Genomic DNA, 15,799 nt, shown 5'->3' on the forward strand with positions numbered 1-15,799 from the left:
AAAAAAAATGGAGACTCGTTCTTTCTAATGCACAGCGTTTGGGCTTTTGTTTTGTAGTGTTTTTCTCACTGCTGGCCTTTATTATCAGAGCATCACCTATCATGCACAAATTGTCACAACCATTCTCTGATGTTGCTGCATTTCCCAGTGTAAAAACTGACGGAGCAATGTCGATACAAACGGGGTGTGTGTGCTCTTCGTCCTGTGTGAGAGCGAGTGTGTGTGTGACTTAGTGGATAAATGTTGCACTGAAAGTCATTGGCTTTCTTAATATTGTTTACTCTTAGAGAAGAGAATTTATTGGGCTCCTTCAATGATTAGTGTTGATTCTTATCTCTTTGTTTCGTCTCAAAACGAGATAGTGAAATTGATAAGCTTTGCACAAATGCAGAATTTTAATTTAAATATTTCGCGCATCAATTAAAAAGAAAAAAAAGATTAATCAAACTTCATACAATGGAAAATTCAATACATGCAGATTATTAGTGAATGAATAAAGTCATAATGGCGGCTACTGAGTGAAGACTGTTTATTTTCTCATCTCATTGTAGAGTTTACATTAACATGTTAGTATATGTAATTATAGCTGAGTCACAGTTCTTGCTTACTGACCCTGATCGAGAGCTTTTGAGACAGAAATGTATAAATAATCCATTCAATGAAAGAAAAAACACCCTATGAATAAATAAAAGTACAAATATAAGTAAAGCACTAAACACAACTTGTCACTTATTAAACCAAAAGAACCTGTCAACCGAGAGACAGGAAAAATAAATAGTGGAATGCCAAGAGCAAGTTTGTGTTCAAGCACAACTTATGTAGCGAGAGAAGGTAATCGGGAGACTGGGCACACCTTTGTGGAGACCAGAATGAGAAAATCCTTCCTTCTTTCTCACTTCCCGACCACTGACAAAACGGAGAGTGTTGAAACACATTAAATGAAGACAAAACTAAGAGCAAAGAACTAACAACTTACAAAACAGGAGTAACAGAAGCAGATCAAAACCCAACTGAAAAAGGACTCCATCTTGGTTAGCCTACACAACCTTTAATTAACACAGTGGTGAGCTATCCAAAATGTAAATTGTCACATTTTATCCATATACTAATTTGTTTCAGATGTAATCATAGTTTTTTTTTTATAAAAGCCATTGTCATTTAAAAATAAAGAAATTACATTGTAAAAAGCTTGACGAGAAGTCATTACTTTTTCATTTAAATGACGGTATGGTGAGAGAACTTGGACGCTCTTTATCATGGCTGCCACTTAAACACTTCCGGGGGTGAAGGAAGAGTGGATAGTAAAGGAGATAGGAGGGAATAAGCCTCCTCAAGCATGCTCTAATTAACTGGATCTTTAGCCAATAGTGTTCTTTGTGATGAAAATGTCAAGGCTTTGGCTAAAAAAAGTTGTCATTCAAAATTTCACCAAGCCATTTGAGGCAGCCTAACATCCGTATGACTTATTGCCCCGAGCGACTTTCATGTAGACAGAAAAATTGTTTTTGTGGGTGTTAAAAAAATTTAACACAAAATTTCAACAGGTGAGCAATAGTTTGAGGTGTAGTTCAGGGCTCTTCTTTGCTGAATATGTTCCTGTGACATAAGAAATACACTCTCATCCAATAGATCCTTTAAAAAAATGTTAATTTGCTGAGGAGTAAATTAGTAGGGATTGTCAGCATTTTACCTTCATTTAAGTCTTGAGTTGCTCTAAAGTTAATAGTTTATATTTTAAACTTTTTATATCTCATCAAACCGGCTGCAGAGCTCCAAATGAAACATAAACCTGCTGTAGTTATTATGCTCATGCTGTCTTATACGTCATCTGCTACTGAAAACCTCTGATTTTACAACAGTACTTTAATCTATTATTATAAAATGCTAACATGTAAATATTAGTTTCAACACTGTCAAGTTAAAGTGTTTGCATATAGCTTTATTTTGCTTGTTAATGATCCTCCCTTCACACACTGTGTTGTACAATTATGTAACGGATGTACTTTCTAACATAATAAACTTGACTCATAGAAATCACACGCTTTAAAAGCTTGTAAAAGTAATTTAACAAAGACTGAAATTGATGTTACGTTTTCACCATTTCACTTTATTGTTGTTTATTTATTTAGATAAAACTGACTTGGAAAGATAAATAAAGGCAACACAATTGTTTTGGAAGGTTCGACAAATATTATATTTTGGTAGTTATTAGTGATAGATAAATATATTTTGTGTTTTAGTCTGAATCCCATAAATAGTGCACAGTAAGGGGAATGTCTGACTGCAGTAAAATGATCATTTAACCAGATACTCCCATGAGTAAGAAAGTGCAGCCTCATTCTCCTGAAAGCACAGTCCAGGGTTTAAACATTAATACAGCCGAGCGTTGTTTAAAGGTCATCCTCTGGCAGCATCTCTAATGAAGAAACCACTGCAAACCTGACCATGGCTGATTTTGGAGAGATACTTAAGAGTATCGGAGACTTTGGGATATTTCAGAAGACCCTTCTGTTTGCGCTCTGTACCCCAAATATCATTTTCTCATTCCACTTTGCCAGTGTTTTATTTGTTGAGTCAGATCCAGAGCGACACTGTAACACAGACTGGATCCTAAAGGTCGGAGCTAACCTGACAACAGAGGAGCAGCTGAACCTGACTCTACCTCGGGATGAAGATGGAACCTTCAGCAGGTGTCAGATGTTCATCCCAGTGGACTGGGACATTGATGCCATCAGAGACTATGGGCTCAATGAGACCACCAGCTGCCAGAATGGATGGATGTACAGCAGCAAAGTGTACCAGTCCACTATAGTCACTGATGTAAGTGTGCATTACTCTGCAAAATGCTGAACTATTTCTTGTTTATCATAAATCTAGAATATTTTCTCCACAGTTTAACTTAGTGTGTGACCAGGCTAGTTTGATAGAAGTGGCACAATCTGTGTACATGGCTGGTATCCTTGTTGGTTGTCTCCTATTTGGACCCTTCGCTGAATCGTAAGTAGACTAAAAAATCATAAATATATAAATACACCACATTAATGTATTATTTCCTGTTTTAAGTTGATAAATCCATAGTATATACCTCAAAGATCAATAAATCTAAGATAATTTGGTTAACCCTCCCATTATCCTCATATATTACTAACACATTTACCCAGAGGTATTTGCCTCCCAAAAATGATTTTCAGAAATTGTTGTTATTCCAGAAAGATTAATTTTGTCTTCTTTTTTAATTGTATGTTAAGGTTTTGTTTATTTAGACAAGGATCCTCAGGATTTTTTTAAATCTAAATATTTTTTTTTTTTAAAAAAAAAAAAAAGAAAAATTCTTGAAAAACCTTGTCGGAATAAATGAAACCTTAACAATTGTTGACCAATTTTTTGTGCCAGGCACTATTAGCCTTTGAATGATAAAAATTGAATGGGGTCAGATTGACCCCAAGGATAATAGGAGGGTTTAAAAAAAGATGTAAAAGGTTGAAAATGCTGCTTGTACGTTTGTTTTGATCTCCACTGTAAACACTCCCTTATTACCTCCGCCAGGTACGAAGCGCAGAAGCGACGCAAAGCGGAAGGTTATGTTTTACCCTCCGTTTAGCTGATGCACGTTTATTTGTCTGTTAGCAAGATAACTTGAAAAGTTATCAACAGATTTAGATAAAATTTTCATAAATGGGACAACGAACAGATGATTACATGTTCTGGCAACCAAAAGAAAAAAAAAAATAATATATATATATATATATCACAGAGAATACCAGAACTGTATTAGCCTTGTCTGGTGAAAAACCATAAGAAATCAACGCAATAATGAAGGAAAAACAGTTCTATGCATTTGTTTACAGGACTCCACATCCCACAATGCAATTGGCAAAACTTTTCCAACAATGTCAATAATTGATTACCGTGTAGATGAAAACAAAGTTTCAAGCAGCAAATTTCAACCGTTTGTATCTTTATCAGAGCAAATGATCTGTGTTTTACTGACCAATGTCTTAATCTGATGAAATTATCAAAAAAAAAAAAAAAAAAAATACAATCTATCAACAATCCTGATTTTTATTCAGTTGACACCTGTGAGATCTTCTCCGTTGTAGATTTGGTCGTAAACGTGGGGTTCAGATCCCTGCAGTGACCTCAACAGTGTTAACCGTAGTAACCGGACTGTCCCCGAACTTCTACCTGTATTTGGCATCCCAGTTCATAGTGGGAATTAGCTATGGAGCCTTTCGACTCAACTGCATTATACTGGGTAGAGTATTTGCTCAAACATGATCATTTCAACTTAATTCTCCATAAAACTCTTTTATTTTTTCTTTATTTTTTTCATTTTCATTTTAAACCCCTCTCAGTCGTTATACCTTCATCACTGTCTCTGAACAACATGTTTTGGAGATGAACAATAATACATGTTTTTTTTTTTTTTTTTCTCATTTCAGAGAAACAAAAAATAAATGTATTTCTACATATTTATGCATGGTTTTGAATTTTAAGTCAATATATGTGTTGTGTTCTTTTATATTCAGAATAAACCACTTGTTGATTCCAATTCATTTGTTTTTATATAAAACGATAAATACATTCTGTGTAAAATCTGACTCTTACCTTTACCTTTCTAGCAACAGAGTGGATGGGAGTATCCAGACGGTCGTGGGCAGCGTGTTTAGCCCAGTTGTGTGGTGCACTGGGCCAGAGTGTGGTAGCAGGTCTGGTTTACTTCATCAGAGACTGGAGATTAGCTCAGATGACCATAGCAGCTTTAAGCATCGGGTTTGCTGTTTACATATGGTGTGTATGTGAGCCTCTTTGTTCCAGACTGTGACGATTTAAAACCACTGATTATTGAGACGTCTCAGTGTCCTCCTTCCAGGTTTATTCCAGAATCAGCTCGTTGGTTGTTGGACAGAGGACGGACAGAAGAAGCGAAAAAGTTGATCACCAAAGTGGCAAACATCAACAGACACACGATTCAAAGCTCTCTAATGGAAAAGGTTACTTTCTTTTTTACAATTGCACCATGACTTTTGAGAAAATATACACACACTGTATATATATATATTTTTTTGCTTCTCTTTATTTGCTTCTCATTACACGTCACACAATACCTAAAAAATGCTTGCCCTCTTCTCCTTGAGCTTTGAATATTCCTGATATTTTTTCCCTTTTAGGAATGAACTAATATACTAGAAACTAATTTTTTTTTTTTTTTTTCTGATCTTGTTTCAATGAAAATCATTCCCTTCCTTTTTGCTTCTATTTTTGTGAAAGATGCTTAGCTAAAAGCAAAAGGTCTCCTTCTGGAGGTGTTTGGAGTTTATATTAAAGCTGCAGTATGTACGTTTTTTTTGGTGTCATTTGGTCAAAAATCCATAATCATCTTTGAACATATTGTAATCCAAAGTGTTCTGAGTGGACAGTGAATCTCTACTACTTATCTTGACTTTATTTTTAGACTTTAGAAATCCAGGAGCGTGACGCTGGATTTCAGCCAATCAGAGGTGTTTTTAGAGACGGAGTGCTCCATGAGCTGTTTTGGGTGTTACTATTGGCTGCTTGAATGAAGTCAATGCGCGCTCATGTACCATCGATAGTAAAAGTGCAATGGCAATGGTCTCCATCTCAGCGGTAGGCACAACGGTTACACGGCAAAGTAAACGGAAAAAGGAACACCAACGTGGAGAAGCAACAGCCTAAAGGCACAAACATTTTCGGGCCGAACGGACTCGCAGAGGTCCCTCTGACTCGGTATGTGGCGCGGACTGTGTTGTCGGCTTTAATAAATACTTTGGACAACATATATAACCTGTCTTTCATCTGGGTCAGCTGTTCTGCCTTAAATTACAACGCTGTACAATTGCATCAATGAAATCCGGCAAATACTTTTATTAACCATCCGCTTTAAGAACGCGAGCAGTCCGCCCCACATACCGAATCAGAGGGAGAGTAATTACAGACGGGATAAATCAATTGTAAAACTAAGAGATGCATATCCAAGATGGAAAGAACAGACGCAATTAATTTACAGTCTAGACGTGGATCAGGAGGCAGAGGAGTGGCTGTGAGCCTCTTACTGTTCTCACAGCAGTGAGCGATACATGCCTTCAAGTCACTAAAACATCAGAAAACTCTCCAATAACACAAGATAAAGTAAATAAATTTGTCACTAGTCTTTATTGAGAAAAAAGTCACAAAGAGCTCCACAGTCTTGCGCATTCACATGGATACCAGTAAGGGACAATAGGATTTGAAACAGGAAAGGGAAGCATGGGTGTTTCTATACAAGTCTCACGATTCTACATACTGCAGCTTTAAGTGAATACCTAACCATATTGTGTACTTTAACCTAAATTAAAACAGTGTTATGAAGACAACTTCAGTCTTTAATTTCCTACAGGCGCTAATGTCTAATTGGACAGCCACATAATGGAAAGGATACCAGCTTCACCGTTACACAGTTAATGCTGGCTTAGCTAGCTAGCATGATTTAATTATTCATCTTTTCAAAAAGGGCCAAACAATAATGTGTTTTTGCATTTATTTAAGGACAATATGACTACTAAACTGTCGGAGTTAGCATTTACTGAGGGTATTAAAGATGTGAAATGAATTAAATCACTGAAATGTACAATAAGGGTTAATGCTAATGTTAGCATTAATGTTGCGTTCACTCCTGTGCGTTACAGATTGTTGAAAAAGAAAAAAAGACAAAGAGAGGCTTTATAATTATTTTCCAATCATCAGTACTGAGGAAACATTTCTTTACCATTGCATTGGCCTGGTAAGTTACAACAAAACTTCTGCTTCTAAAAATCTACATCGTGTTGTTTGTTTAACCTCATCCATCCTCTCATGTCTGACTAATGCTCCTTAATTCTTCTCCAGGTTCTCGCTGAATATTTCCTACTACAGTCTGTCATTTAATGTGGGAAACTTTGGCTTGAACATCTTTTTAACCCAGGCTATGTTTGGACTGAGTGAATTGCCTGCACACATATTGTGCATTTGGGTTTTGGAAGCTGTGGGAAGGAAAGTGTCGCTGATGTCAACACTTTTAATTGGAGGAGTTTTGTGCCTTTTAATCTTGGCTTTTCCTCAAGGTAAGGCTATGCAGACATAGGCCTGCATAGGTATATGAGCCCATAGAAATATACAAGAGAATGGACATGACCCTCTGCAAATACGGCTTCAATTTATGGGGCGCCGATTGTAAAGTTACGCATACTATAATAAACAACAACTTTTTGATACATTTGGCCACAAACTACATTTAAAAATATTTGTGATTTTTTTTTTTATGTTACTTTTGACCAGATTTACAGCAAAATTTATAAAAATTTGCGATATTAAAAAAAAAAAAAATACTGTATAATGTCAATGTAAATCTAAATGTTAAATATTAAATCTAAATGTTAAATCTAAATGTCAATTAGCTTTTATTTTGGTAACTCCAGTAGATTAGCATATTAGCTAAATATTTAGTGTCACTCGTGACATTTAGATTTAACATTTAAAGGCACACCGTGGACTTTTTGACCTAAAGACGTATATGAGTTTTTTAAATGATTCCTCAGGCCAATATACAGTATCAATGCTCCGAGTGGGGCTTCCCTCTTGAGATACCGACTATGTAAGTTTGGAGAGACGGACAGTCTTTGAACAGGTCATGTGACCTGGAGAATGCCAGGAGAATGTATCACTTTACGGCAGTCACGTGACCACAGGCTTGGATATATTCATTAGGCTAAGGCTTTTGCTACTATTTTTCCGCCTGTTTGACTCCTGGTCATGACCGAGACAAGCATAAAGTTTAAAACTGCTTCTGAGGAGGCTAAAAAGACGCCGAGACTTGGCCGCCGAGACCCAGCGGCCTTCCGCCCGGCGCCGAACACCGCCCCGCGCACGCCGGTTCTCAAGGTCCCTGTCGGCCCCGACCCCGGCGAAGGGGGTCGACAACGGCAGCGAGGCGACGATGAGAGTCGAGCGCCAGGCCTCCGGCGATGGCTACTCTTCCAGCTGGCTGTCCTGACCGACTGATTTTTACAGCGCTGCGGCACTTGTGGCCACTAGGGGCGCTTGACATGAAAGTTACAGGTCTAGCGCCCCCAGTGACCAAAAGTTAGATTTAGATTTAAAATTTAACATTTAGATTTAACAGTCAACATTTAACATTTAGATTAAAATTTTATATTTAGATTTAACATTGACATTTTTACGAGAGAAAAAATATCTCAAATTTCACAAATATTGCTGTAAATCTGGTCAAAAGTAACAAAGAAATTCACATACGTTTTTTAAATGTGGTTTGTTGTGAAAAGTTGCTGTTTACTTTAGCCTGGGCAACTTTACAATCTGCGACCCATATCAATTTCAGCTGCTGTTTCACTCAGGACTAACTACGCTTAAGCAGTTTCTGTACATGAAAATAAATAAGACAACTATCAAATACATCATACTAAAGAATGTAAAGAATGTAAGATTTACAGCATGGCAATAAATAAATAAAAAAACAAGTGCCTTATAGTTTTTATTAAATGACAATATGCCTTTTATTAAAGTTTCATTGATGAAATAATAATAAAATGTTTATGTTTTATTGCAGTCATTTAATTTCAATGTTCTTTGTCAAGGTAATCCATTGGCTGTTACCATACTGGCCATGGCGGGACGCATTTTCACTAACTTGGCTGGAAACATATGTAATTTATTAATACAGGAGCTGTTTCCAACATGTCTTCGGTGAGCCTTATTTAAACATATTAAAATACAGTTTGGATCTCAGCAGGTGCATCATGTTGACCAACCAACCATGTATAAATCTATAAAATGTTGTTTGCTAGAGGTTGGCTTTGTTTTTTACTTAACATTCACAGGTGTTTAGATAGTAGATTCAGTTTGTAATCTGAGGTCTCTTGTGTTGCAGGCAAACAGCCTCTGGTTTGGGCTCCATTGTAAGCAGAGCTGGAGGTCTTCTGGCTCCACTGCTCAACATGTTGGCCCTTTACCATTGGTCCATACCGACCATTGTCTTCAGCAGCCTTTTGTTCATCAGCGGCGCTCTGAGTTTCCTGCTTCCTGAAACCAGACAGACGGACCTTCCAGACTCAACTGAAGAGGCTTTAGAAAACAAGTAAGGATGCTGCAGGTTTTCCTCCTGTTGCACTGCAACCTTTTAATGATGGTCATACAGGATTAAACAATCCTCATGTTTCTCTGTCTTACAGAAGTAAAATGAAGACAAAGGATGTTTGTGAAATAAACATTCCCACGACAAGCAAATCCACCAAGTTTTAGTCTCAAGCAACCCTTTTGCTCTTACCCTGTATTTCACTATGAGTTTAGTTTTTGCGATAAGCCTGTAAACACACTGAAAATGTGAAACAACAGGTGGATTTTTAAACAACAACTTTGTACGCTTTTCAAACTCATTTAAAAAAGTCATTAACAGAGAAAAACCTGCAAATCTTTTTAGATAAGAGAACGATTTGTTTAATGTGAAACATATTACAAAATATACAATATTACAAGCAGGAATTAAAAAATATATCCACCATTAAAATAAACATGATAATAATAATAAAAATAACAACACTTTAGTCACATTTAAAACATTAGTCACATTTCACTACTGACTGTTTTCCTAATTGATTCTACATTTTAGACCCTATAAAAAACATGCAGCATTATCCATCCACTGGCATTTTAAAGTGACATACTGTATTTGGCTAACGTTTGTAAAATGAAACACTTGCTTCATTTATTTATCCTCATTTGTAGAATATTTAACTTAGTGTAGATGAGAGAGGCCACAATTACGGTATGTTGAAAATGGACAGTAAAAACCTTGTATAAATGTGTCGACCACATTTAAAAGTACAAAAATAGTTGCGAAAAGTGACGCAAGCTGTGAAAAGATAAATAGGAGAATATTCTTAAAATGCAGATTTAAAGTATGATAAATGTGTTAAAGGTAAAATTAATTGTAGCATAAATTGTAGCATCAGACGCTTGAAATATCAAATGTTCGGAAAAAGCAAAAAGTCAAGTATGCACTAGTTACTGAGACACTGTGTTACACAGCTTATTCAGCTTTTTGTGAAGTCAATAATGCAGGTTAACATCTTACCTATACAATCTTTATATATTGTAGTAAAATCCAACACATTTAAGACTAAATAAGACGTATTTAGATAAGTATTATTTAATCAAATTGTGCACATTTTCAATTTTTTTTTTTTTATACGGATGTTTAAAGGGCAGCACGATGGATTACTTGTGAGCACTTAGACTCACAGCAAGTTATCCATTGGATACACTTCCTGTGGTAAACTTGGGGTTTGCATGTTCTCCCTGTGCATACTGGAGTTTTTTCCCACCCACTTTCCAATATTGGCTGTTACCATCCAAACTTACATTAGACGACATAGTTCATATGTAGCTGGTTATCATGCACTTTCACGTGTAATGTTTGTTCAATTCGCTGTTCAATGCAATAAAAGCACTGATAACTTTTATTTGTGTGCTTATAACAACTGTGTTGCCTTTTATATAGTCTTTTTGCTTAATAGTTTTGACATCAGAGGTGAAAGTGATTTGAAATCATCGCTTTCATTTTTCTTTTTTTTAAACCAAAGTATGAATCAAAGTCATGATATTTTGATTATATATGCTAAAAAAAACCAAAAAAAAAAAACAATAAAAAACATTAGACTGCAATACTAGTAATCAGAATCAGAAATACTTTAATAATATATACACAAAGGTTGGATGGGGAGCCCCGCTCCCCTCCATCCCCTTTTTTTTTTAATTTCACCTCATACATTCACTAAACACACACATTCACACAGGGATAGGGAAGAGCCTCTCCAATAGGGAATGGACACCTGCTGAAGGTTCCATCCTCCTCTCGATTCAAAGTCAGATTCATCTGCTCCTCTGTTGTCAGATTAGTTCCAACTTTCAATATCCATTTTGTGTTACAGTGTCGTTCAGGATCAGACTCAATAAAAACCAAATTTGCAAGGTTAAAGCTAATAATGAAGTTTGGAAATCCCACAGTGATTAACAGGAGTACCTGGAATAATCCAAAATCTCTAATGCTCCTTAGTATCTCTTCAAAGTCTGCCATTATGGTAGCATGTACCCATTTGTTTGGACTCTTCGATGTGCACCCGAGGTTTAAACCTCAATCTGTTTTCTTCAAAGGTGGAATGTTAACTGTTGAAACGCAGAGAGACGATTTATCGTATGCCAAGTTACTACAGTCCATAAAAAACCTTTCCTTTAATCGTGACAGTAAAATCTTTCCTGGTTTAGAGTCATTTTGTTTATCATAAACCTATATGATCAGTAACAAGATCCTCTTTGTTTAGATGTGATCAGTTATAAACTCATCATTTTTTAGTCTGTCCAAAGTTTATCTGCACATTATAAGAATGCAATCTATTCAATAAAATGATAAAATGCTGATACTGCTTGTATAACGTCACATGTGGGTTTCATTTCAGTAGTTACATGGTGGTCAGCAGTAAAAGAAGAAATTCAAAATTGAGGCACATATCACATCTGACTCTTCTTCTTAAACTGAAACCTTTTGGACTGGTGCTAATTAGGAGCTAAACTGGTGCCTCAATTCTGCTATTTTTTACCTAAGTTACCTAAGTGAAGCAGGTAAGTTCAGAAAACACATATTTCATGTTCAAGTTTAATGCATACATGCAGAAATTTCATTCTGACAAAACATTTTTTTAATTTTATGATTTAAATTTATTACTAATTTTCCAAAATCAGATGATCACATTTCTTTAAGTACATCCTTTCTCTGCTGTCTTCCGATGTCTCTGTGATGTGATTAATCAATGTTACACTAGTTTACTTCTTTGAAAACCATCTTCTAAAACTACCCAAGTAAATCATCCATCCAGCTGCTGCCTGTGTTACCGTCCTCTGATTTGTGCCCTGGTTCATTACTTGTGCTCATTAAAAAACTGTCCATGAATGCATTATTTGTGCCATTGGGCACCCATGTAGTTTCAGCAGACAATATGTCATCTGTAAAAATGTCCATGGTAGCGGATGAAGCTGCAGCAGGAGATGCATCTGAGCCAGGTGGATCATTCAGTGTGTTCGAGGAGGCTGAACTGCTCGGTAACAACAGGAGCCCACCAGCATCACTTGAAATGTCACCAACAGCAAAGATATCATCAGGAAAGGCAAAGCCTCCATGATCAGGCACAGAATCAAAGGGGGGTGGTGCGAACATATCGTTATTCATGCTGAATATGTCAAGATCAATGACTTGCTCACGTTCTGTATGGGTTTCACTTAAAGGTGCCGAATCAAGGAGAGAGTGTTGTTGATCTGAGATGTTAAAAGTCATATCAGAGGTTATTGACTGAGTGTCTATTAGGTTTAAACCTTGGGTTGGTTCTGCTGCAAGAGAAGTTGCATCAATCTGTGAGAGTTCAAGTGATGTATCAGACAGAACCAAACAGCTGGAGGAATCCTCAGTACTTCGATTGGTGGGCTCAAAATGTGTTTCACTTGGCTGAGTTGTTGCTTCTTCATTTACTTCATCGAGCACTTCATTTTGCTCAAATGGATTACCAGAAACAACAAGGGATGGGTCATATCCATTGGAGAGATGCTGTATAATCTCACGGGTTACCTCAAGTGTGGAGTCACTGCTTGGTGCATTCATGTCCCCTGATTGGCCTGGCCAATTCTGGTGGCCAATTTGGCCACCAGAAGGAAAATCTTTCAAATCTGATGCATCCTCACAGAGGGAAGAGTCTTCTGTGTCAGTGCTGAGTATATCTGCGTTTGTATTCTTTTCATGTTTAGCTGGCAGATCAGTCTCTGATGAAGTGTGTGTTGCTGTGACTCCGCAGCTATCACTGAGAGTATTTTCGTCAAAGGAGTCCTTTTTGTGTTTTTGTGCTTTTGTTTCTTCTTCGTAAACTACGTCCTGTATCTCTTTAGACACTTCACCTTCTCTGACCTTTTTAAGATCCTCATCTTGTGTTTGGTCATTGTTCTCATCCTGAGAGGTGTGTGTCTTTGTCGGTCCGCATCTATCACTGAGAGTATTTTCATCAAAGGAGTCCTTTTTAAGATTTTGTGCTTTTGTTTCTTCTTCGTAAACGTCGTCCTTTCGCATCTCTTTAGCCACTTCACCTTCCTTGACCTTTCTAAGATCCTCATCTTGTGTTTGGTCACTGTTTTCATCCTGAGAAGTGTGTGTCTCAGTCGCTCTGCATCTATCATTGAGATTTTTGAGTTTTTGTGCTTTTGTTTCTTCTTCGAAAACTCCGTCCATTCGTATCTTTTTAGCCACTTCACCTTCCTTGACCTTTCTAAGATCTTCATCATATGTTTGATCGTTGTTATCAACCTGAGCGGTTACTTTTTGCACATCATCGTTCTTCTCAGTAGATGACTGAAAGAGCCTCCCTAAAATTCCACTACCTGGTTTGATATCAGACTTCTTCGAGTCTTTGAGTTCTGGTTTATTTGCCTTGTCGTTCCCACTTGAAGTGAAGAGCTTTGATAAAGTGCTTCTCCCTTTGGGCCAGGATCCCAATTTCCCTCTAGGCTTGTGGTTTTGTTTGGGAGAACCTTTTGGAGAATTGGGTTTTACAGCAGGTGTCATGTGATCATTGCTGTCTGTTTGGGGATTTTCAAACTGGCTTTCCCTTATCTGAATATTGGCCTCCTGTACAACTTCACAATCTGCTAAATTTGAGACAATTATTGAGTTTTCCAATTCCTTTTCATTGATTGATTCATTCAGAAGGACATTCAGGTTTCCTTGACTGTTACTTAACTTACTTACACTCTCCTTATTTTCATTTGAAGGTTGGAAAGTCTGTGGACACTCTTGATTTTGCACAGCATTGTCTGTTTCGTCTTGTTGATATTCATCACCAGCAGTTTTAAGGCTACTTCCTGTCTCTCCTGTACTAACCTCAGATGTTGAATGATCATCAGCAATTCTCTCTCTGAATTTAATAACTTCTTCAGTTGTTGAGTTCAGCTCAGAGAACTGGTCATACTGGGTTACATCAATTTGTGAAGAAAACCTTACACGTTTTCTAATGTTATTCTGAGGATTGTCCATTTGTTTAGTAGCTGGGTTGTTTTCTCTTTTTGGAATGGGTGTCTGAATTTTCATCTGCATTCTTTGGCTCTTGACATAATTGTCTGTATCGTAGTAGTTCAAAGACATCTGACCAACCATTGATGTGAGTGAATTCACTTTTTCGACTGAATTGGTGTTGGTGAATGTTTTCTTTGAAGGCATCATCTCAGCTGAGTCAAAACTTTCTGTCCTAGACTGTTCTACTTTGTTCATGTTACTTGTTTTTTCTTGTGTCTCTCTTTTACTGTCGAGCTTGTCGACTCGTCCCTCCTCTGACCTGCTTCTGACAGAGAAAGCGGTTCTATCAGCTTCACCTCTTTTAGTGTTTATCGTAGTTGTGTGTGTTTGAGTTACACCTGCTTTCTTCTTCTCTGGTGGCCAGCTCATTTTCAGTTTGCCTCTTGCATCAGCAGCACTTTTATGTCCTGTTTCTCTTGTGGGTGACCTTACCGCAAGCTTTTCCAAAGATGTCTCTTTGGATCTTTCAGATTTAATTATATTTATGTTGTTTTTTGTCATTTTGGGAGTGAACCTAGCATCTGGCTCACTTTCTCCTTTATTTTTTGGAAGGCCAAAACTCTGCCCAAACCCTTCATCATTGTTTCCCTTTCTTTTTAAAAGCTGTTGATAGTGAGTAATGCAGTAAAGTTCACCATGGATAGATGAGTAGTTGTGAATGCTATAAAGAGTAAGACACACGAAAAAAACAAACAATCATCTATCAGATATTAAAAAACATCACAATATACCAGTTGACCAAGTTCACTGTTTTAAATGGAGTGAATAGTCATTGATGTGATGTTTGAAAATCTCTCACCTGAGCTTTTTCCTACAGTGTTTACAGCAGAAACACTTGAAGTGTAAAACCATTTCATTAACCACAATTTTTTCGACTGGATAGACGGGTGTCAAACAGGAGGAGCACATTTCCCTGGCAGGGGACTGGAACTGTGACAATGAATAAAGACAATAGTCAGAATAGTCATGTTATTTTGTACCCGACCACAATCTCTCACAATTCAACAGAAAAAAAGAACAATAAAGAACTAGATTTTTTGTGGGAAATTCTGTAACTGAAAAAGTAAACTATTATTTATGATGGTCTTCTTCATTTTGTTGTACAATTACACATTAAAACATTGTGTTATCCATCATAAGATGTGTTGCCGTTTTTCTTATAACAACAAAGACCAATTTCCTTGACTGTTGGAACGATGTATAAAAATTGGTTGACATTTAGAAAAATGACATGCCTCAGCTTGGATTTGCTGCATCCATGTTTTCCCTATGGGCCACTATTAACTAATTTACGACCTTGTGCTGGGCTTTGACCTTTTGTTGGTAACCCCTGTTGTGTAGTATTTGTCCACTACCTTGCATACAATAGTTTAATCCAACCTGGTGGTGTGTGACTAGTTAGTATATTTGGAATTAACAGTGCCATATCTAACATATTAAAATAGTGGTCTGACATACTGTGACAAAGTTGCTATTGCTTGTTATGAAATTGTGGTAAAGGGTAAAATTTTAGCTTTGAAAAGCCATTGTGTTAGTTTGCAGGGAGAAAAAGAAAAAGTGGGGAATGTAGATCAGGGAGGGACTCTGTCTTGATTAATCACAGGTGTAGCACAATGTGATTAATCACAACTGTTTTATATC

The 15,799-nt window shown here is 36.9% G+C and overlaps 1 protein-coding gene across 1 annotated transcript; it reads left to right on the forward strand.

The window, feature by feature from the left end:
- The first annotated feature begins 2,445 nt into the window (after positions 1 to 2,445).
- slc22a13a (solute carrier family 22 member 13a) lies at positions 2,446 to 9,359 on the forward strand. The gene is made up of 10 exons (XM_028473392.1): positions 2,446 to 2,820; positions 2,894 to 2,997; positions 4,101 to 4,255; positions 4,623 to 4,791; positions 4,874 to 4,994; positions 6,687 to 6,781; positions 6,886 to 7,100; positions 8,631 to 8,739; positions 8,924 to 9,130; positions 9,225 to 9,359. The coding sequence occupies exons 1-10, from the start codon at positions 2,446 to 2,448 to the stop codon at positions 9,292 to 9,294; spliced, it is 1,620 nt and encodes a 539-aa protein (XP_028329193.1). The 3' UTR covers positions 9,295 to 9,359.
- The last annotated feature ends 6,440 nt before the right edge of the window (positions 9,360 to 15,799 follow it).

Source organism: Gouania willdenowi, chromosome 17 (genome assembly GCF_900634775.1).
Source record: "Gouania willdenowi chromosome 17, fGouWil2.1, whole genome shotgun sequence".
Lineage (NCBI taxonomy): Eukaryota > Metazoa > Chordata > Actinopteri > Blenniiformes > Gobiesocidae > Gouania > Gouania willdenowi.

What these genes read in the sequence shown, in the direction of transcription:
- slc22a13a (XM_028473392.1), top strand. Translation starts at nt 2,446, where the DNA reads ATGGCTGATTTTGGAGAGATACTTAAGAGTATCGGAGACTTTGGGATA. An exon ending in TTTGGACCCTTCGCTGAATC is followed by an intron (nt 2,998 to 4,100) that starts GTAAGTAGACTA and finishes TCTCCGTTGTAG; the next exon opens with ATTTGGTCGTAAACGTGGGG. An exon ending in GGGTTTGCTGTTTACATATG is followed by an intron (nt 4,792 to 4,873) that starts GTGTGTATGTGA and finishes TCCTCCTTCCAG; the next exon opens with GTTTATTCCAGAATCAGCTC.